This window comes from Lathamus discolor, chromosome 6 (assembly GCF_037157495.1).
Source record: "Lathamus discolor isolate bLatDis1 chromosome 6, bLatDis1.hap1, whole genome shotgun sequence".
NCBI lineage: Eukaryota > Metazoa > Chordata > Aves > Psittaciformes > Psittacidae > Lathamus > Lathamus discolor.
Genome location: NC_088889.1, coordinates 1,155,156 through 1,175,996, shown reverse-complemented (window position 1 = coordinate 1,175,996; position 20,841 = coordinate 1,155,156). Strand labels below are relative to the sequence as shown.

The following is a 20,841-nucleotide window of genomic DNA, read 5'->3' as shown; positions in this document are numbered from 1 at the left end:
TTTCCTGTGAGGGTGGTGAGGCACTGGAATGGGTTGCCCAGGGAGGTTGTGAGTGCTCCATCCCTGGCAGTGTTCAAGGCCAGGTTGGATGAAGCCTTGTCTTGGATGGTTTAGTGAGAGGTGTCCCTGTCCATGGCAGGGGGGTTGGAACTGGATGATCTTGAGGTCCTTTCCAACCCGAACCCTTCTATGATTCTATGATTCTATGTCCGCAATGCTTGACCTCGCCGGCAATGATCGTACAATTTCTTTGGTTGTGGAATTGCATTGCTGACGTAGGCATTCTGTGACAACTGCGCCTTTCGCTTCCGCAGGCAGGGACGAGGAGTCGACCGCTGCCTGGAGGCGGTCTACAAATTGTGTAAAACTCTCACTTTCATTTTGTTTTACTGTAGACCATGGCGATGGCTTGGCAACGACTCTAGAAGCTTCACGAATAGCTTCTCTGGCTGCACGGGTAGTTGTCATTGCTTCATAGGGCCGCAGGCCCTGGGCCTTTGCCTGGGGGGTGATCATTGCCAGATCTGTACCTGTTAATCGCTGCAGGCTGGAGCCGTGTAGTGGATGACCCGCCCTGGTTACTTGAGCTAGTTGTGCTATACAGTTGTATTCCCATTCTTGATTAAAAACAATCATCCCTGCCCCGTCAAGAATCATTTTACAAGTTTGTTTTATATCGAACGGGAGCATGTCATCTCCCCCAAAAACACCATCTCTGAGGGTGGAGACCATGGCAGAATTAAGCCCTTTATCTGCGACTGCCTTAACAATCGCTTGTATATCTTTTGGATTTATTGGCGAGTAGACCCTCTGCCCCCCATCTGTCACCCGGACCGGGAACGCTGATTTGGGTGATGGGGTCCAGGCGGCGCAAGCAGTCTTTATTTTCCTCGGGTCCGTGAGGGGGAGTCCTCCCCCTTTGTCCATCTCCGTTTCCTCCTCCTCTAGGCTTGAATCGGTTGCGACCCACTCGTCCCAGCCGGTGCCTGATTCAGAGTCAGAGCTCGCCTGACTGCTCACTGCCGGCTCCCTGTGCCTTTCTGCCGGGCTCCGGCCCCGCCCGCTTTTCCTGTGGGCGGCCGCTCCCTCCCTCTCGATTCGCCCCCCCCTCTCCTCGGGGGGCTGTTTGCCGTAGGAGGGTATTTTTCCAGGTAGCCGCTCCGATCGGCTCTCTGCCCCTCGCTCGCGCTCTCCTCCCTTTCCCGGGTACCCCCCGAGTTCTCTGCGTGGCCGCCCCGACTCCCAGTCTCGGGGTGGCCAACAAACAGCTCTCTGCCGCCTTCCAGGTCTCTGCTCTTGCACGGCCTTTTTCAGAGCCCGCACGGCTTTCCCCCATGACTTAGGATTTTTCCCACCACCCGAAGACACCGTTTCTTCGGCCAGCGCTTTAGTGCATTTATCCCACACTTCGGGGTGGAGAATATCCATGGGCTGGGCAATAACCCCAGTTTGCAAAAGCCTCGCAACTGCGAGAGCAAAATCTTTAGGTTTGCAATCAATACCCCACTGACGGTGTAACTGCGATACGACCTTTACAAGGGCTTCCATCCTCCTTGTTGGTCCGAGGGCGTCCCCCCCGCCGGGCTGGTCCTGCCGCTCCGGCCGCCGTTCACCCGTCCAGGCGATTCCCGAAACCCCGTTCCTGGGTTTCGGCACCACTTGTTGCCTTCGTTCACTTGACGACCTATCTCAGGAACGGCACGGCGACCAAATCCAGGCCGCTCGGGCCATCTGCTCACAGACACCAATGTGGTGGACGGCAAATGGTGTTTATTGGTGGGTAATACGGCGTTATATACCCTGAGTTTACAACATCGTTTCCGTCTGCTTACATCACAAACCAAGCGTTACTGGCTCTAGGGAGAGGGGCTTTATCTTCTTAGCTTTCCGTGCAGCGCGACATCTTCCGACCGCCGAACCCTAACTACCACACCTTCCCCTCCTGCCCTGCCCAGCCCGCAGTCACATCCCGCTCAGAGGTCCCGAAAAGCAGCTCCCACATTCGGGCTAGAACGAGGATTTATTTGGACTCTGGGTGCGTAACCGCGGTCCCTGCCCTTCATCTTCGCATCCTTGTCCCTCCCAGGGCCACTTTGAAGGCCCCACCTGAGGGCTGTCTGCTGTGGATTCAGCTGGAGCAGTGGAACGGGCTCGATGCTGTTTGCTGGGACCGTCCCACTGCCCCTCATCATGCACACAGAAACCACCTTGAGGGCCTTCTGTGTCCCTGGGCATGTTGGTCGCGGTGGGATCCCTCGCCAGGATCTAACCCTTCTTCTCTCGCACATCTGTCTTCTTGCTCCAGCTCTCGGCCTTCTCCTTCATGCTCAAAAACAGCTCGGGCAGGATGTGCCTCCTGCTCCAGCTCGGTGCCTCAGGGCAGCTGGGTGCGTTCCTGCCAGGGCTCATGGAGGTGCTGGGTGCTGGGGGGTCTGCGATGGGTGCGAGGGGCTGGCTGCTGGCCTGCAGCCCTGCCCCACCTGGCTCCTTCGCGGGCGCCGACTGCGCCCATGGCCGCTCTGTGCCGCGCTGGCCCCGGTAGCGCTGCAGCCTCGGGGCACGGGAGTGCGGCGCCGGGGTCACCTCCTGCTGCTGGGGCGCGGACCTGGGCACCGGGCGGGAGGCGAGGGGTGCCCGGTGCTGCTGCGGTGCGACCTGGGCTGTCTGGCACCGCGGTTTGAGGCAGGGGTCGCCGCCACGAGCCCCGTCCCAAAGGCGTTTGGGCAGGGACCGGTGCGTGGCCGTGGAGTCCCGCGCAGCTGCCGGGGGCTGGCGCTGCTCCATCTCCAGGCATTTCCTTGCGACGTGTGCCTCGAGTTTGCTGTGCACCTCCTTGCTCAGCACCAGCCGGGAGATGACAGTAGCCGTCGAAGCAGTAGGCTGGCTCTCGTCCACAGGGCTGGCCTCCCGCCTGCCTTGGGTGGTGGTGAGGTTGGTCTGAAGGCTGACATCTCTCTTTCGCGGGACTGAAGCTGATGCTGGTCCTTTTACGGGTTCCCCGTCCCTGTGGTCTGGCTTGGGAAGGGCTGGCTGGGCTGAGGATGAGCCAAGAGGCCACGGGAACGGCTCCCGCTGCGGTAGCTGCCCATGCGGGTGAAGGAGACTCTCGCTTGTGCCGGTCTTTGAGGCTGGAGCTTGGCTGGAGAAGCAGACGGCAGCACCAGCAGTGTGCAGACGCGGCTTCGGGCTGTGCTGGCTGGGCAGCTCCTGCCGTCCCTCCGTGGGCTGCCCCATGGTGCCGGCCTGACCCAAGACCCGGGCTCCCCACGTGCTGTGCTCCTGAGGGAGCTGTGCTGGAGGGCACGGCTTCAGCAGATCCAGGAGCTCCTCGGTGCAGTTGGAGTCCTCCCACAGCCTCTGGACTTCCTCGTCTTCGATGGTGTCCTCGATGGCATCTGCCTTTGCCTGCATCCAGGGGCACGTCCTGTAGCGTGGCAAGGGCTGGCTCTGCCCGGGCCGGATGAGCTTTGGCAGGACACGGCGGCCCCGCTGCTGCACTGCCTGCTCCTGGGAGAGTTGCACCGGCACGGGCAGGGCCTCCAGCTTCACTTCCAAGCTTTTCCTGGCCACGTGCATCTTCAGTGCTGACCGGACTCCATTGGCACGCAAGGACCCACGGGAGGAGGCAGAGCCCCGCGGCACGGGGGTCCCCGTGCCCAGGCTCAGGCGGACATCCGTCAGGCTCTCAGGGCTGCCAAGGCTCGTGGAGAAGCTGGAGGAGCTGTGATTGTGGCAGGAGAGGCAGCCCCGCTTCCGCGGCGCCCACAGGTCCCCCCCCACTGCCTGCCAGGTGCCGTGGTCCTGTGCAGGCACTGAGCCCATCCCCAGCGGCGGTGACAGCATCCCTCGCTGCAGCTCCAGGGCAGCCTCGGTGCAGCGCACGCAGTTGGGGAGCATCCCACACTTGTCACAGGTGAAACAGGGAGGGGGCCCTGAGCCATGGGGCTGGGGACACCAGGGCCCCCAGGGGCTGCCTGCCTGCACTGGGGCCAGGCTGCCCCAAGGGGCCCTGCTCTGCCCCGTCCAGCACTGGGGCCATGCCCAGGTATCCCTTGGGTCACAGGGAAGACCCGCGGGGCTCTTTGGTGTCTCCGGTGCTGCCGCTCGCTGCCACCATTGCCAGCTCCATTTGTCACCCTGTGGGAACAGAGCAGAGCACAGGGGCCTGCTGGGTGGGACCTCATCAGCACCCACCCCGAGTGACCCCTGGCTCTGAGCAGCCCCTACCTTTCGCTGTCGGGTGGTGATGAACAGGATGGTCCCCACAGCCAGGATCAGGATGCTGAGGCGGAGGAAACAGTCGGCGTCAGCCGCTGTGCAGGGCCTGACACAGACGAACTGCAGGGCACAGCAGGGTGTGTGCATTACAGGGACGCTGCTCCCCTGCTCCCAGTTCCTGCCTGCCTGTTTCGGAGGGGTCAGGCACTGTCGTCCCCTGGGAAGAGCAAAGGTTTGAGCAGGAGCATCACATACAAGAGAAGGAGCTGCAATGGAATCTGCTTTCACTTCTGGACAAGCCCCGATGTGGTCGGCTGTTGGACACGGGGATTGCTGCACGCCCCTTCCAATGGAACTGCTCTAGAGTTGTGTGCTGCGCCCTTTTCTCCTCCTCTTCCCCTTCCCCATCAGCCTGGCCATTAAGGGACCTGAGGGAAAACTGTGCAAGGTTGCGCGCCCCTGTGCAGCCTCCCAGCCTTTACTCACGGGGAGCAGCTCCAGTCAGCCCCATGGGCATCGTGGCCCTGTGCCACGGGTCCAAGTCTCTCCCTCTGCCAAGACTGCATCTCTCCCTGGGGAGCCCGGCACGGGGCGCTCGGCAACGGGAGCCTTCTGCCCTGGAGCCTGCGTCTGCTTTTGAAGGCCGGAGCCCGGTGATGTCACTGGGGCCACTGTGACGCTGCCGACATCGCCCCTTTGGAGGCGCGGGGCAGCCCCGGGGGCCCCGGCGCTGTCCCAGGGCCGCTGCGGGGGGACGAAGGATCCCGGCCCCTGGGCACCCGCCGGACAGGGCCCGGGGCACCGCTCCCGACCTGGCCCCCCCCCAGCCCCTGCGCTGCCCTCTCGGCCGGGCCGGGAGCCGCTTTCCTGCCCCCTGCTCCTGCCGGAGAGGTGAGTCCCGGGAGCGCTCGGAGGTGCCCTCGGTGCCGCTCGCCTGCCCCGGGATGGGCCCTGGCTCGCTCCAGGCAGCGCGGGCACCTCCTGGGGCTTCCCTGCCTCGGGCCGGGGGTGCCCCCCGGGCAGGGCTGAGCTCCGCATGGCTTTGGTCTGCAGGGAGGAGGCGGACGGGGAGCACTCGGGCAGGGGCAGCTCTTCCCCTGCCAACAGCAGGCGGGGGCCCGGGCGGCGCCGATGGAGCCGAGGGGCCAGGAACCCCCCGACAGCGAAGCCTGCCTGAGCTCCTGCAGGCACTGCTTCTGCTTGCCCTGCATCCAGGAGTGGGCCCGCAGGAGAGCCGTGTGCCCAAGGTGCCGGGGGCCCGTTAAACACATCTTCCCCATGCGGGACGGCCGCTTCCATGAGGACCACGAAGGGGGCAGCGGGAGAGCCTTGCGCCGCCGGTCGGACGGGAGGCGGCCGTGTCCGGCCGGCCGCGGGAGTGTCGGCTCTTCCGCAAGAGCCCGTGCCCGTGGTCAGGGCCGGGGCTCGGCGAGGAGCAGGAGCAGGTCCCGGAGGTGGCACCGCAACAACCGCCGATGGTCGCGGCGGGGCTGGAGATCGCTGCGGTCCGCGAGGCGGCTCCGGAGCAGGGCCTGGGACATTGACCACAACGCGGGGCCAGGTCTACCGCCCGAGGGGGCCGTCCTGGGCAACTCGAGGAGGAGAAGCCGGCGGCAGCCGGGGGTGAGGCACCGGATCCGCAGGCACAGGGGCCAGGCCCGGGGGCAGAGGAGGAGGGCCCGGTCCGAGCAGCAGGCTCTGCACCCCACCCTGGACCCCCCGGTTCCCCACCAGGCGAGGAGAGCGCCGGCAGCGGAGAGGCCCCTCCAGGAACCGGAGGCGGTCCTGGCAGGGCCAGCGCAGCCGTGCCCGGCGCTGGACCGTTTGACCCCAGCAGCCGCTGCTGGAGCCGGCTGCGTCCAGCCGGGATTCGGTGATGTCCAAGGATGCAGCCTCCACGTCCCCTCTGAAGAGCCCGTTCCAGCGCTTGACTGCTCTCCAAATAAGTTCTCTATTACAGTTGGCAAGAGGTTCCTGTGGTCAGTCTGTGCCTCCTCATACATCTCAGAAGCCGTCATGGGTACGTTGACATTTCCAGGCGTGCCTTGGGTTGCCCCATCAAGCCTCCTCCTCCTCCTCTGGGTGATCGCCCTGGCCCCATCCTGTACCTCCATGGACCAGACAAGGAGCTGAGGGGCTTCCCACATCCCGGCCTTTGCCCCTCTCACTTCTCTGGCTTCCACACCTGGATCAACGTTATTCATCTCCTGCCTTCACTCCAGGTGTTTTCAGGGGAAAAGGGCTTGGGAGGACCTGGTACACCTTGAATTGCATTCTCCAGCAGCCACAGCTTGGTAGAGCAGCATTTCCACACCAATCCAAGGTGCTGATGCAGTCCATCGCTGGGGCTGGATGTGCCCAAGCCCAGCATCACAGCCTTGCTCTCCACTTCAGTCCCAGCTACCACCTCCTCCTGCCCTCAAACACCAGCCTTTGAACTCACCCCATTAACGTACATGTTAACGTCCCATGAATCCATAACTCGGGCTATCAGAGAGGCTAGTCGTCTCCCTAAATGTACATTCAGCATGTGGGATGTTTGGATTGCCTATGGAATGGTTTCTGCTGGGTGGAAGAAGGCCGGTCATGCCGGATCCATGTTGCACTGCAGGGAATAATTGAGAGGAAAAAGAACCACCACCATCATCTTCAGATGATGAAGAGCCCTCTTTGGGGCCCACAGGAGTTCAGTGCTGAGCACCAGCGATTGAATTCCAAGGTGGATGACGATCCTGTCTGGCCACACCAATTAGAGCCACTTCTTTGCCTGGCCAAGTTTACTTCTGTTCAACAGAAACCTGCTGCCAATAGACCTGGAATTCACCCAATTTTCCTGGTTATCCTGAAAGTCAGGCTCTTGCTACCAAAGACTGCCCTGGGGGACCGTACACCCAGCATCAGCTGAGAGAAGCAGGTAGTGCTTTAGCACACGTGATACCCATGAGCGTGAAGAGAGCTCTCACAGTCAGTTTTCTCCGCGTATGCTTTTGTCTTCAAACACAAAGCATCCCATCGGGTATAAGCTGATGTTCATTTACCTCCTGGTCTGGGAAATGCACCCTCTGGCCAAGGCAGCATCTTTGAGCGCGGTGCCAGGGACCTGGAAATGCCGGATGTGCCCACCTGAGCTCACACACAGCCACAGCCCTGGGCAAACCCTGGGAACACAGAGGTCAGCACTGCACACGAGCGTGTCTTTGTGCCAAAGCTGCATCTCCTCTCGTAGAACAACAGCAAGTAAGGAAAGATTCAAAGGGCTTTTGCTAAGATAACAGTGGTAACAAAGGTTCTTGGAACCGTGCAAATAGGCTGGAAGAGCCTCAGGGAAGAGCGAGCGCGTGTGGGCAGCGCTGCTCTGAGAGAGGCCCCAGAGCTCAGGCTGGAGTTAGGAGGTCTTCACAAAGACCGGCACCTCTGCAAGGCCAGCAGAGTAGTTCCTGAGGATGGTGCCTCCATCGAACACACGGGCAGTGTTGGTGTCCATCCAGAGGTGCCCCTCTCCGGGCAGGTAGATGTCCCTCCACGTCTGCCCTTTGTCTGTTATTGGGGCAACCAGGACCTGCAGTGGATAAGGAAAAGAGAACCGTAGCACTTGGAGCATTAGCCGGGACGTGCACCAAGCCAACCACGAGGCTGAAGGGACAAGCAACCCCAGAGGAGGTCAGGAGGTCTGGCTCTCAACTGCAAAAGGGTGTCCATCCGTGCCATAGCAGAGGTAAGCACAAAGCTCCCTGAGCTGTGCCAAGCAAAGACCGGAGAATCACGGGATGGTTTGGGTTGGAAGGGACCTTCAAAGCTCACCTAGTCCAACCCCCTGCAATGAGCAGGGCCACCATGACCGAGGTCAGGTTGCCCAGAGCCACAGGCAGGTGGGTTCAGGCTCCCACAAAGCAGCTTCTGAGAAGGTTTTATGGCATTGCAATAGGAATTGGTGGCACCGAGTCAGGGTGAGAGACATCCCCAAGGCATCTGTGGCAGAGTTGGGAATTTCCCTTTCCTCCTGTGCTTGGGAGGATTTGATTCAGGCTGACTCTTTGATACAACTTAGTCAATGAAACCAAGTATAATCCGGTATGAAAGCAAGTAGAAACTTGTATTTCAGGGAGATGTTGAGCATGTTATACCCGAAAAAGATAGGAAAACCGATAGGAAAAGAGCTTTAGCTCCACGCTGCTCAGAAGGACTTCAAAAGCTCTCTGGTTGGAGCTGCTCTCCAGGCAACTTAACACTCTCTTCCCACCTCCCTTCCCACCTTTCCTCTCCTGCATGTAGGCGAAGGATTTGTTTCCACCTCTCAGACCACTCGAGTGTTCCAGGTTAGAGGTGAGGGAGGATTAAACCCCAGGAAAAGGTGATGCTCAAAATACGCAATGTGATCTATACCACCCCAAGCAACGGAGGCACATTTATCACTTTGTGGACTCAAGGCTCCTTTGGGAGACTCAAAGGATTTAGCTTCCCAGCACCCTCAAATGTTCATCAAAATCCAGCCAGTGGCCTTGGCATAGGGATGATCTGCTGGAGGGAAGGGATGCCATCCAGAGGGACCTCGACACGCTTGTGAGGTGGGCTAATGCCAACCTTATGAAGTTCAACCCTGCCAAGTGCAAGGTCCTACACCTGGGTCGGAGCAATCCCAGGTACAGCTACAGGTTGGGCAGAGAAGAGATTCAGAGCGGCCCTGCGGAGAAGGACTTGGGGGTGCTGGTCGATGAGAAAATGAACATGAGCCGGCTGCAGTGTGCGCTCGCAGCCCAGAAACCAACCGGATCCTGGGCTGCATCCAAAGGAGCGTGACCAGCAGGGCGAAGGAGGTGATCCTGCCCCTCTGCTCTGCTCTCCTGAGCCCTCACCTGGAGCATTGTGTGCAGTTCTGGTGTCCTCAACATGAAAAGGCCATGGAACTGCTGGAACAAGTCCAGGGGAGGCCACGAGGATGCTCAGGGGCTGGAGCACCTCCCGTATGAAGACAGGCTGAGGAAGTTGGGGCTGTTCAGCCTGGAGAAGAGAAGGCTGCGTGGAGACCTCAGAGCAGCTTCCAGTACCTGAAGGGGGCCTATAGGGATGCTGGGGAGGACACCCAACCGTTGTCAGCCAATTGCTGAGGTGAGTAGCTCGAGAGAGGACTCCTTTAACACCGGAGCGGGGGAGAGATCAGCGTCCAGGAGCCTCAACTCAGAGCAGCCAGAGCTACCGAGGGAGCTTCAAGTTCTCGACAGGACCTGCCCAGGAGCCGGCAGCTCCGCAGACGAGAGCCGCTGACTCACAGGGGGCGGAGCCAGGATCAGCAGCACCAACCCTGAGTGGTTAAAAACCTGCCCCAGGGAGCGCGAGCGACAGGGAGCGCGGCGAGGCAGTTGGCGCGGGCAGGCGAGCGGGATGGTGAGCACCCGTCGTATGGGTAGGGCCTGCGCTGGGAGCTCTGCTCTGGCTGCCCCAGCGGTGCCCAGCTTAGGCACCAGACAGAGCCGAGGAGAGGGGAGGCTGCAGGGCAGAGCTCGCAGTGTAGAGGGTGCCTGCACTGGTCTGGTGAGGGCAAGGAGTACGACGGGCAGGGCTGTGCTCGGTGCTCCCTGGTGGAGGTCCTCCTGCAGCAGGTGGCTGAGCTGCGGCATGCTATTAGCGGGCTTCAAGATGTCAGAGTCGCTGAGAGGAAGCAGGGCTGCTTGCTCCAGCCCCATACTGTGCGGGGGTCTCCAGCTTCCCCTCCAACTCATGAAGAAAAGAAGGAGGCCACCAACTCGGGAAATTGGGAATTGGTGACAAAGAAAAATAACAAAAGAAGGAGGAAAAGGACAATTAAAAGCAAGGAGCTTCTTCCTAAATCTGTTGTCCCCACACAGAACCGCTTTGCTGTCCTGCAGGAGACTAATGAGGAAACAAACTTGCACCACAAACAGCCGGATTATGCACGGGTTAAGATCTCTACTGGCGCTACAAAGAAAAAGCGGCTGGTTGTAGTAATAGGGGACTCTACTTTGAAAGGGACGGAAGCACTCGTCTGTCGGCCTGACCGCGTCTCGAGGGAGGTGTGCTGCCTACCAGGGGCACGGATCAGGGATGTTACAGAGAGGCTACCTGATTTGGTAAGTTCCATGGACTATTACCCGCTCCTGGTGATCCATGTGGGTGCTAGGGATATAGGTAGTAGTAGACTGGGGACCATAAAGAAAGACTACAGAGCCCTGGGAGAGGTGGTTAGGGGCTCCGGTGCTCAGATAGTCTTTTCATCAATTCTCCAGGACACAGGGGAGGACCAAGAAAAAGCTAGGAGGATTGGCCAGGTCAATAGATGGTTAAAAGGGTGGTGTCATAGTCAGGGGTTTGGGTGTCTTGAACATAAGACTGAAGTTAGTAGGCCAGGTCTACTGGGGGCTGGTGGAGCTGCTCTAGGAAAGAAGGGGAAGAACAGTTTTGGTAGGAGGCTTGCCAGACTGGTCAAGGAGGCTTTAAACTTGATGTGTTGGGGGAGGGGGGCATCATTACATCCCAACACACCCAGTCAGTTGCCAGCACCTATAATAAATGCTCGGAACAATGTAGATATATGCCAGCTGCTCCAGCCAACGAGCCGGCTTCAATTGGAGCTCGGCTCAGATGCCTCTATACAAATGCCCATAGCATGGGGAACAAACAAGAGGAATTAGAGATGTGTGCACATCTACGGGGGTATGATATAATAGGCATCACAGAAACATGGTGGGATGGCTCCTATGACTGGAGTGCTGGAATGGAAGGTTACAGGCTCTTTAGAAAGGACAGGCCTGGCAGGCGGGGAGGGGGAGTTGCCCTTTATGTTAGGGATAGGCTGGAGAGTATGGAACTCTGTCTGGGGACAGGTGAGTAGTTTACAGAGAGTTTGTGGGTCAGGGTTAAAGGGAAAACAGCCGTGGGAGACATTACTGTGGGGATCTGTTACAGGCCACCTGATCAAGGAGAACCTGGGGATGAAGCACTCTACAGACAGGTAGGAAAAGCCTCGCGCTCGCAGGCCCTTGTTCTCATGGGGGATTTCAACCACCCTGACATCTGTTGGAACAATGGCACTGCACGGCACAAGCCATCCAGGAGGTTCCTCGATTGTGTGGAAGACAACTTCCTTCTGCAAGTAATAGAGGAGCCGACAAGGAGAGGTGCCATGCTTGACCTTGTGCTCACCAACAGGGAAGGGCTTGTTGAGAATGTGGTACTACAGGGAAGCCTGGGATGCAGCGATCATGAGATGGTCGAATTTGAGATCCCCAGGACAGTGAGAAAGCTCACTGCCCTGGACTTCAAAAGAGCAGACTTTGGCCTCTTCAGGAGCCTGCTTAGTAAGGTTCCATGGGATATAGCCCTGGAGGGCAGGGGTGCCCAAGACTGTTGGTTTATATTCAAAGATCACCTGCTACAAGCTCAGGAGTGCTGCATCCCAACTAGAAGGAAGCGCGGCAGAAGGGCCAGGAGACCTCCTTGGATGGATAAGGAGCTGCTGAGGAAAATTCAAAGGAAAAAAGAGGCTTATATGAAATGGAAGCAAGGACAGGTGGCCTGGGTAGAGTACAGGGATGTTGTCTGGGAAGCTAGGGACCAGGTTAGGAAGGCTAAGGCCCAGTTAGAATTAAGCATAGCCAGGGATGTTAAGGATAATAGGAAGGGATTCTACAGGTACGTAGCAAACAAAAAACAGACTAGGGACAAAATAGGCCCCCTGAGGAAGCTTTTGGGAGAACTGGCTACGCAGGATTTGGAGAAGGCTGAGGTTCTGAATGACTTCTTCGCCTCGGTCTTCACTGGCAAAGGCTCTGACTGCACCACCCAGTTCTTAGAAAGTAGATGCAGGGGCTGTGAGAATGAAGACCTTGGGCCCACTGTAGGAGAGGATCTGGTTCGTGACCATCTTCAAAATCTGAACGCACACAAATCCGTGGGACCTGATGGAATCCATCCGCGGGTCCTGAAGGAGCTGGCGAATGAAGTTGCTAAGCCACTGGCCATCGTATTTGAAAAATCATGGCAGTCAGTGAAGTTCCCGACGACTGGAAAAAGGGAAATATAACCCCCATTTTCAAGAAGGGGAAAATGGAAGACCTGGGGAATTACAGACCAGTCAGTCTCACCTCTGTGCCTGGTAAAATCTTGGAGCACATTCTCCTGGACAGCATGCTAAGGCACATGAAGAACAACAATGTGCTTGGTGACAGCCAGCATGGCTTCACTAAGGGGAAATCCTGCCTGACCAATTTGGTGGCCTTCTATGATGGGGCTACAGAATTGATGGATAAGGGTAAAGCAGTTGACGTCATCTACCTGGACTTGTGCAAAGCGTTTGACACTGTCCCACACGACATCCTTCTCTCTAAATTGGAGAGACATCAATTTGATGGATGGACCACTCGGTGGATAAAGAACTGGCTGGACGGCCGCACACAAAGAGTTGTGGTCAATGGCTCCATGTCCGGCTGGAGACCGGTAACGAGTGGTGTCCCTCAGGGATCGGTGTTGGGACCGGTCTTGTTTAACATCTTCATCGCTGACATGGACAGTGGGATTGAGTGCGCCCTCAGCAAGTTTGCCGATGACACCAAGCTGTGTGGTCCGGTTGATACGCTGGAGGGAAGGGATGCCATCCAGAGGGACCTTGACACGCTTGTGAGGTGGGCTGATGCCAACCTTATGAAGTTCAACCACGACAAGTGCAAGGTCCTACACCTGGGTCGGAGCAATCCCAGGCACGGCTACAGACTGGGCAAAGAAGAGATTCAGAGCAGCCCTGCAGAGAAGGACTTGGGGGTGCTGGTCGATGAGAAAATGAACATGAGCCGGCTTCAGTGTGCGCTCGCAGCCCAGAAAGCCAACCGTATCCTGGGCTGCATCAAAAGGAGTGTGACCAGCAGGGCAAAGGAGGTGATCCTGCCCCTCTGCTCTGCTCTGGTGAGCCCTCACCTGGAGCAGTGTGTGCAGTTCTGGTGTCCTCAACATAAAAAGGACATGGAACTGCTGGAACAAGTCCAGAGGAGGGCCACGAGGATGATCAGGGGACTGGAACATCTCCCGTATGAAGACAGGCTGAGGAAGTTGGGGCTTTTCAGCCTGAAGAAGAGAAGGCTGCGTGGAGACCTCATAGCAGCCTTCCAGTAGCTGAAGGGGGCCTATAGGGATGCTGGGGAAGGACTCTTCATCAGGGACTGCAGTGACAGGACAAGGGGTAACGGGTTAAAACTGAAACAGGGGAAGTTTAGATTGGATCTAAGGAGGAAATTCTTTCCTGTGAGGGTGCTGAGGCACTGGAATGGGTTGCCCAGGGAGGTTGTGAGTGCTCCATCCCTGGCAGTGTTCAAGGCCAGGTTGGATGAAGCCTTGTGTTGGATGGTTTAGTGAGAGGTGTCCCTGTCCGTGGCAGGGGGGTTGGAACTAGATGTTCTTGAGGTCCTTTCCAACCTGAACCATTCTATGATTCTATGTCCGCAATGCTTGACCCCGCCGGCAATGATCGTACAATTTCTTTGGTTGTGGAATTGCATTGCTGATGTAAGCATTCTGTGACAACTGCGCCTTTCGCTTCCGCAGGCAGGGACGAGGAGTCGACCGCTGCCTGGAGGTGGTCTACAAATTGTGTAAAACTCTCACTTTCATTTTGTTTTATTGTAGACCATGGCGATGGCTTGGCAACGACTCTAGAAGCTTCATGAATAGCTACTCTGGCTGCACGGGTAGTTGTCATTACTTCATAGGGCCTGGGCCTGTGCCTGGGGGGTGATCATTGCCGGATCTGTACCTGTTAATCGCTGCAGGCTGGAGCCGTGTACTGGATGATCCGCCCCGGTTACTTGAGCAAGTTGTGCTATACAGTTGTATTCCCATTCTTGATTAAAAACAATCATCCCTGCCCCGTCAAGAATCATTTTACAAGTTTGTTTTATATCGAACGGGAGCATGTCATCTCCCCCAAAAACACCATCTCTGAGGGTGGAGACCATGGCAGAATTAAGCCCTTTATCTGCGATTGCCTTAACAATCACTTGTATATCTTTTGGATTTATTGGCGAGTAGACCCTCTGCCCCCCATCTGTCACCCGCACCGGGAACGCTGATTTGGGTGATGGGGTCCAGGCGGCGCAAGCAGTCTTTATTTTCCTCGGGTCCGTGAGGGAGAGTCCTCCCCTTTGTCCATCTTCGTTTCCTCCTCCTCTAGGCTTGAATCGGTTGCGACCCACTCGTCCCAGCCGGTGCCTGATTCAGAGTCAGAGCTCGCCTGACTGCTCACTGCCGGCTCCCTGTGCCTTTCTGCCGGGCTCCGGCCCCGCCCGCTTTTCTTGTGGGCGGCCGCTCCCTCCCTCTCGATTCGCCCCCCCCCTCCTCGGGGGGCTGTTTGCCGTAGGAGGGTATTTTTCCAGGCAGCCGCTCCGATCGGCTCTCTGCCCCTCGCTCGCGCTCTCCTCCCTTTCCCGGGTACCCCCCGAGTTCTCTGCGTGGCCGCCCCGACTCCCAGTCTCGGGGTGGCCAACAAACAGTTCTCTGCCGCCTTCCAGGTCTCTGCTCTTGCACGGCCTTTTTCAGAGCCCGCACGGCTTTCCCCCATGACTTAGGATTTTTCCCACCACCCGAAGACACCGTTTCTTCGGCCAGCGCTTTAGTGCATTTATCCCACACTTCGGGGTGGAGAATATCCATGGGCTGGGCAATAACCCCAGTTTGCAAAAGCCTCGCAACTGCGAGAGTAAAATCTTTAGGTTTGCAATCAATACCCCACTGACGGTGTAACTGCGATACGACCTTCCCAAGGGCTTCCATCCTCCTTGTTGGTCCGAGGGCGTCCCCCCCGCCGGGCTGGTCCTGCCGCTCCGGCCGCCGTTCACCCGTCCAGGTGATTCCCGAAACCCCGTTCCCGGGTTTCGGCACCCCTTGTTGCCTTCGTTCACTTGATGACCTATCTCAGGAACGGCACGGCGACCAAATCCAGGCCGCTCGGGCCATCTGCTCACAGACACCAATGTGGTGGACGGCAAATGGCGTTTATTGGTGGGTAATACGGCGTTATATACCCTGAGTTTACAACGTCGTTTCCGTCTGCTTACATCACAAACCAAGCGTTACTGGCTCTAGGGAGAGGGGCTTTATCTTCTTAGCTTTCCGTGCAGCGCGACATCTTCCGACCGCCGAACCCTAACTACCACACCTTCCCCTCCTGCCCTGCCCAGCCCGCAGTCACATCCCGCTCAGAGGTCCCGAAAAGCAGCTCCCACATTCGGGCTAGAACGAGGATTTATTTGGACTCTGGGTGCGTAACCGCGGTCCCTGCCCTTCATCTTCGCATCCTTGTCCCTCCCAGGGCCACTTTGAAGGCCCCACCTGAGGGCTGTCTGCTGTGGATTCAGCTGGAGCAGTGGAACGGGCTCGATGCTGTTTGCTGGGACCGTCCCACTGCCCCTCATCATGCACACAGAAACCACCTTGAGGGCCTTCTGTGTCCCTGGGCATGTTGGTCGCGGTGGGATCCCTCGCCAGGATCTAACCCTTCTTCTCTCGCACATCTGTCTTCTTGCTCCAGCTCTCGGCCTTCTCCTTCATGCTCAAAAACAGCTCGGGCAGGATGTGCCTCCTGCTCCAGCTCGGTGCCTCAGGGCAGCTGGGTGCGTTCCTGCCAGGGCTCATGGAGGTGCTGGGTGCTGGGGGGTCTGCGATGGGTGCGAGGGGCTGGCTGCTGGCCTGCAGCCCTGCCCCACCTGGCTCCTTCGCGGGCGCCGACTGCGCCCATGGCCGCTCTGTGCCGCGCTGGCCCCGGTAGCGCTGCAGCCTCGGGGCACGGGAGTGCGGCGCCGGGGTCACCTCCTGCTGCTGGGGCGCGGACCTGGGCACCGGGCGGGAGGCGAGGGGTGCCCGGTGCTGCTGCGGTGCGACCTGGGCTGTCTGGCACCGCGGTTTGAGGCAGGGGTCGCCGCCACGAGCCCCGTCCCAAAGGCGTTTGGGCAGGGACCGGTGCGTGGCCGTGGAGTCCCGCGCAGCTGCCGGGGGCTGGCGCTGCTCCATCTCCAGGCATTTCCTTGCGACGTGTGCCTCGAGTTTGCTGTGCACCTCCTTGCTCAGCACCAGCCGGGAGATGACAGTAGCCGTCGAAGCAGTAGGCTGGCTCTCGTCCACAGGGCTGGCTTCCCGCCTGCCTTGGGTGGTGGTGAGGTTGGTCTGAAGGCTGACATCTCTCTTTCGCGGGACTGAAGCTGATGCTGGTCCTTTTGCGGGTTCCCCTTCCCTGTGGTCTGGCTTGGGAATGGCTGGCTGGGCTGAGGATGAGCCAAGAGGCCACGGGAACGGCTCCCGCTGCGGTAGCTGCCCATGCGGGTGAAGGAGGCTCTCGCTTGTGCCGGTCTTTGAGGCTGGAGCTTGGCTGGAGAAGCAGACGGCAGCACCAGCAGTGTGCAGACGCGGCTTCGGGCTGTGCTGGCTGGGCAGCTCCTGCCGTCCCTCCGTGGGCTGCCCCATGGTGCCGGCCTGACCCAAGACCCGGGCTCCCCACGTGCTGTGCTCCTGAGGGAGCTGTGCTGGAGGGCACGGCTTCAGCAGATCCAGGAGCTCCTCGGTGCAGTTGGAGTCCTCCCACAGCCTCTGGACTTCCTCGTCTTCGATGGTGTCCTCGATGGCATCTGCCTTTGCCTGCATCCAGGGGCACGTCCTGTAGCGTGGCAAGGGCTGGCTCTGCCCTGGCCGGATGAGCTTTGGCAGGACACGGCGGCCCCGCTGCTGCACTGCCTGCTCCTGGGAGAGTTGCACCGGCACGGGCAGGGCCTCCAGCTTCACTTCCAAGCTTTTCCTGGCCACGTGCATCTTCAGTGCTGACCGGACTCCATTGGCACGCAAGGACCCACGGGAGGAGGCAGAGCCCCGCGGCACGGGGGTCCCCGTGCCCAGGCTCAGGCGGACATCCGTCAGGCTCTCAGGGCTGCCAAGGCTCGTGGAGAAGCTGGAGGAGCTGTGATTGTGGCAGGAGAGGCAGCCCCGCTTCCGCGGTGCCCACAGGTCCCCCCCCACTGCCTGCCAGGTGCCGTGGTCCTGTGCAGGCACTGAGCCCATCCCCAGCGGCGGTGACAGCATCCCTCGCTGCAGCTCCAGGGCAGCCTCGGTGCAGCGCACGCAGTTGGGGAGCATCCCACACTTGTCACAGGTGAAACAGGGAGGGGGCCCTGAGCCATGGGGCTGGGGACACCAGGGCCCCCAGGGGCTGCCTGCCTGCACTGGGGCCAGGCTGCCCCAAGGGGCCCTGCTCTGCCCCGTCCAGCACTGGGGCCATGCCCAGGTATCCCTTGGGTCACAGGGAAGACCCGCGGGGCTCTTTTGTGTCTCCGGTGCTGCCGCTCGCTGCCACCATTGCCAGCTCCATTTGTCACCCTGTGGGAACAGAGCAGAGCGCAGGGGCCTGCTGGGTGGGACCTCATCAGCACCCACCCCGAGTGACCCCTGGCTCTGAGCAGCCCCTACCTTTCGCTGTCGGGTGGTGATGAACAGGATGGCCCCCACAGCCAGGATCAGGATGCTGAGGCGGAGGAAGCAGTCGGCGTCAGCCGCTGTGCAGGGCCTGACACAGACGAACTGCAGGGCACAGCAGGCTGTGTGCATTACAGGGACGCTGCTCCCCTGCTCCCAGTTCCTGCCTGCCTGTTTCGGAGGGGTCAGGCACTGTCGTCCCCTGGGAAGAGCAAAGGTTTGAGCAGGAGCATCACATCCAAGAGAAAGAGCTACAATGGAATGTGCTTTCACTTCTGGACAAGCCCCGATGTGGTCGGCTGTTGGACACGGGGATTGCTGCCCGCCCCTTCCAATGGAACTGCTCTAGAGTTGTGTGCTGCGCCCTTTTCTCCTCCTCTCCCCCTTCCCTTTCCCCTTCCCCATCAGCCTGGCCATTAAGAGACCTGAGGGAAAACTGTGCAAGGTTGCGCGCCCCTGTGCAGCCTCCCAGCCTTTACTCACGGGGAGCAGCTCCAGTCAGCCCCATGGGCATCGTGGCCCTGTGCCACGGGTCCAAGTCTCTCCCTCTGCCAAGACTGCATCTCTCCCTGGGGAGCCCGGCACGGGGCGCTCGGCAACGGGAGCCTTCTGCCCTGGAGCCTGCGTCTGCTTTTGAAGGCCGGAGCCCGGTGATGTCACTGGGGCCACTGTGACGCTGCCGACATCGCCTCTTTGGAGGCGCGGGGCAGCCCCGGGGACCCCGGCGCTGTCCCAGGGCCGCTGCGGGGGGACGAAGGATCCCGGCCCCTGGGCACCCGCCGGACAGGGCCCGGGGCACCGGTCCCGACCTGGCCCCCCCCCAGCCCCTGCGCTGCCCTCTCGGCCGGGCCGGGAGCCGCTTTCCTGCCCCCTGCTCCTGCCGGAGAGGTGAGTCCAGGGAGCGCTCGGAGGTGCCCTCGGTGCCGCTCGCCTGCCCCGGGATGGGCCCTGGCTCGCTCCAGGCAGCGCGGGCACCTCCTGGGGCTTCCCTGCCTCGGGCCGGGGGTGCCCCCCGGGCAGGGCTGAGCTCCGCATGGCTTTGGTCTGCAGGGAGGAGGCGGACGGGGAGCACCCGGGCAGGGGCAGCTCTTCCCCTGCCAACAGCAGGCGGGGGCCCGGGCGGCGCCGATGGATGCGTCTGAGGATCCGAGGGGCCAGGAACCCCCCGACAGCGAAGCCTGCCTGAGCTCCTGCAGGCACTGCTTCTGCTTGCCCTGCATCCAGGAGTGGGCCCGCAGGAGAGCCGTGTGCCCAAGGTGCCGGGGGCCCGTTAAACACATCTTCCCCATGCGGGACGGCCGCTTCCATGAGGACCACGAAGGGGGCAGCGGGAGAGCCTTGCGCCGCCGGTCGGACGGGAGGCGGCCGTGTCCGGCCGGCCGCGGGAGTGTCGGCTCTTCCGCAAGAGCCCGTGCCCGTGGTCACGGCCGGGGCTTGGCGAGGAGCAGGAGCAGGTCCCGGAGGTGGCACCGCAACAACCGCCGATGGTCGCGGCGGGGCTGGAGATCGCTGCGGGCCGCGAGGCGGCTCCGGAGCAGGGCCTGGGACATTGACCACAACGCGGGGCCAGGTCTACCGCCCGAGGGGGCCGTCCTGGGCAACTCGAGGAGGAGGAGCCGGCGGCAGCCCGGGGTGAGGCACCGGATCCGCAGGCACAGGGGCCAGGCCCGGGGGCAGAGGAGGAGGGCCCGGTCCGAGCAGCAGGCTCTGCACCCCCCCCTGGACTCCCCGGTCCCCCCCAGGCGAGGAGAGCGCCGGCAGCGGAGAGGCCCCTCCAGGAGCCGGAGGCGGTCCTGGCAGGGCCAGCGCAGCCGTGCCCGGCGCTGGACCGTTTGACCCCAGCAGCCGCTGCTGGAGCCGGCTGCGTCCAGCCGGGATTCGGTGATGTCCAAGGATGCAGCCTCCACGTCCCCTCTGAAGAGCCCGTTCCAGCGCTTGACTGCTCTCCAAATAAGTTCTCTATTACAGTTGGCAAGAGGTTCCTGTGGTCAGTCTGTGCCTCCTCATACATCTCAGAAGCCGTCATGGGTACGTTGACATTTCCAGGCGTGCCTTGGGTTGCCCCATCAAGCCTCCTCCTCCTTCTCTGGGTGATCGCCCTGGCCCCATCCTGTACCTCCATGGACCAGACAAGGAGCTGAGGGGCTTCCCACATCCCGGCCTTTGCCCCTCTCACTTCTCTGGCTTCCACACCTGGATCAACGTTATTCATCTCCTGCCTTCACTCCAGGTGTTTTCAGGGGAAAAGGGCTTGGGAGGACCTGGTACACCTTGAATTGCATTCTCCAGCAGCCACAGCTTGATAGAGCAGCATTTCCACACCAATCCAAGGTGCTGATGCAGTCCATCGCTGGGGCTGGATGTGCCCAAGCCCAGCATCACAGCCTTGCTCTCCACTTCAGTCCCAGCTACCACCTCCTCCTGCCCTCAAACACCAGCCTTTGAACTCACCCCATTAACGTACATGTTAACGTCCCATGAATCCATAACTCGGGCTATCAGAGAGGCTAGTCGTCTCCCTAAATGTACATTCAGCATGTGGGGTGTCTGGATTGCCTATGGAATGGTTTCTGCTGGGTGGAAGAAGGCCGGTCATGCCGGATCCATGTTGCACTGCAGGGAATAATTGAGAGGAAAAAGAACCACCACCATCATCTTCAGATGATGAAGAGCCCTCTTTGGGGCCCACAGGAGTTCAGTGCTGAGCACCAGCGATTGTATTCCAAGGTGGATGACGATCCTGTCTGGCCACACCAATTAGATCCACTTCTTTGCCTGGCCAAGTTTACTTCTGTTCAACAGAAACCTGCTGCCAATAGACCTGGAATTCACCCAATTTTCCTGGTTATCCTGAAAGTCAGGCTCTTGCTACCAAAGACTGCCCTGGGGGACCGTACACCCAGCATCAGCTGAGAGAAGCAGGTAGTGCTTTAGCACACGTGATGCCCATGAGCGTGAAGAGAGCTCTCACAGTCAGTTTTCTCCGCGTATGCTTTTGTCTTCAAACACAAAGCATCCCATCGGGTATAAGCTGATGTTCATTTACCTCCTGGTCTGGGAAATGCACCCTCTGGCCAAGGCAGCATCTTTGAGCGCGGTGCCAGGGACCTGGAAATGCCGGATGTGCCCACCTGAGCTCACACACAGCCACAGCCCTGGGCAAAC

General features: G+C 59.9%; 1 protein-coding gene and 1 long non-coding RNA gene across 2 annotated transcripts; both read right to left on the bottom strand.

The window, feature by feature from the left end:
- Nucleotides 1-2,265: 2,265 nt before the first annotated feature.
- Nucleotides 2,266-4,256, bottom strand: LOC136016629 (uncharacterized). Its single transcript, XM_065684151.1, has 2 exons — nt 4,228-4,256; nt 2,266-4,137 (listed from the first exon to the last, which is right to left on the bottom strand). The coding sequence occupies exon 2, from the start codon at nt 3,895-3,897 to the stop codon at nt 2,266-2,268; it is 1,632 nt and encodes a 543-aa protein (XP_065540223.1). The 5' UTR covers nt 3,898-4,137; nt 4,228-4,256.
- Nucleotides 4,257-17,528: 13,272 nt separating this feature from the next.
- LOC136017235 (uncharacterized) lies at nt 17,529-18,346 on the bottom strand. The gene is made up of 3 exons (XR_010613866.1): nt 18,160-18,346; nt 17,671-17,878; nt 17,529-17,580 (listed from the first exon to the last, which is right to left on the bottom strand). It is a non-coding gene; the product is annotated as an uncharacterized LOC136017235 (long non-coding RNA).
- Between the last annotated feature and the right edge of the window lie 2,495 nt (nt 18,347-20,841).

Excerpts from the sequence above, each read along its gene's own strand:
- LOC136016629 (XM_065684151.1), bottom strand. The coding sequence starts at position 3,897 with ATGCTCCCCAACTGCGTGCGCTGCACCGAGGCTGCCCTGGAGCTGCAG.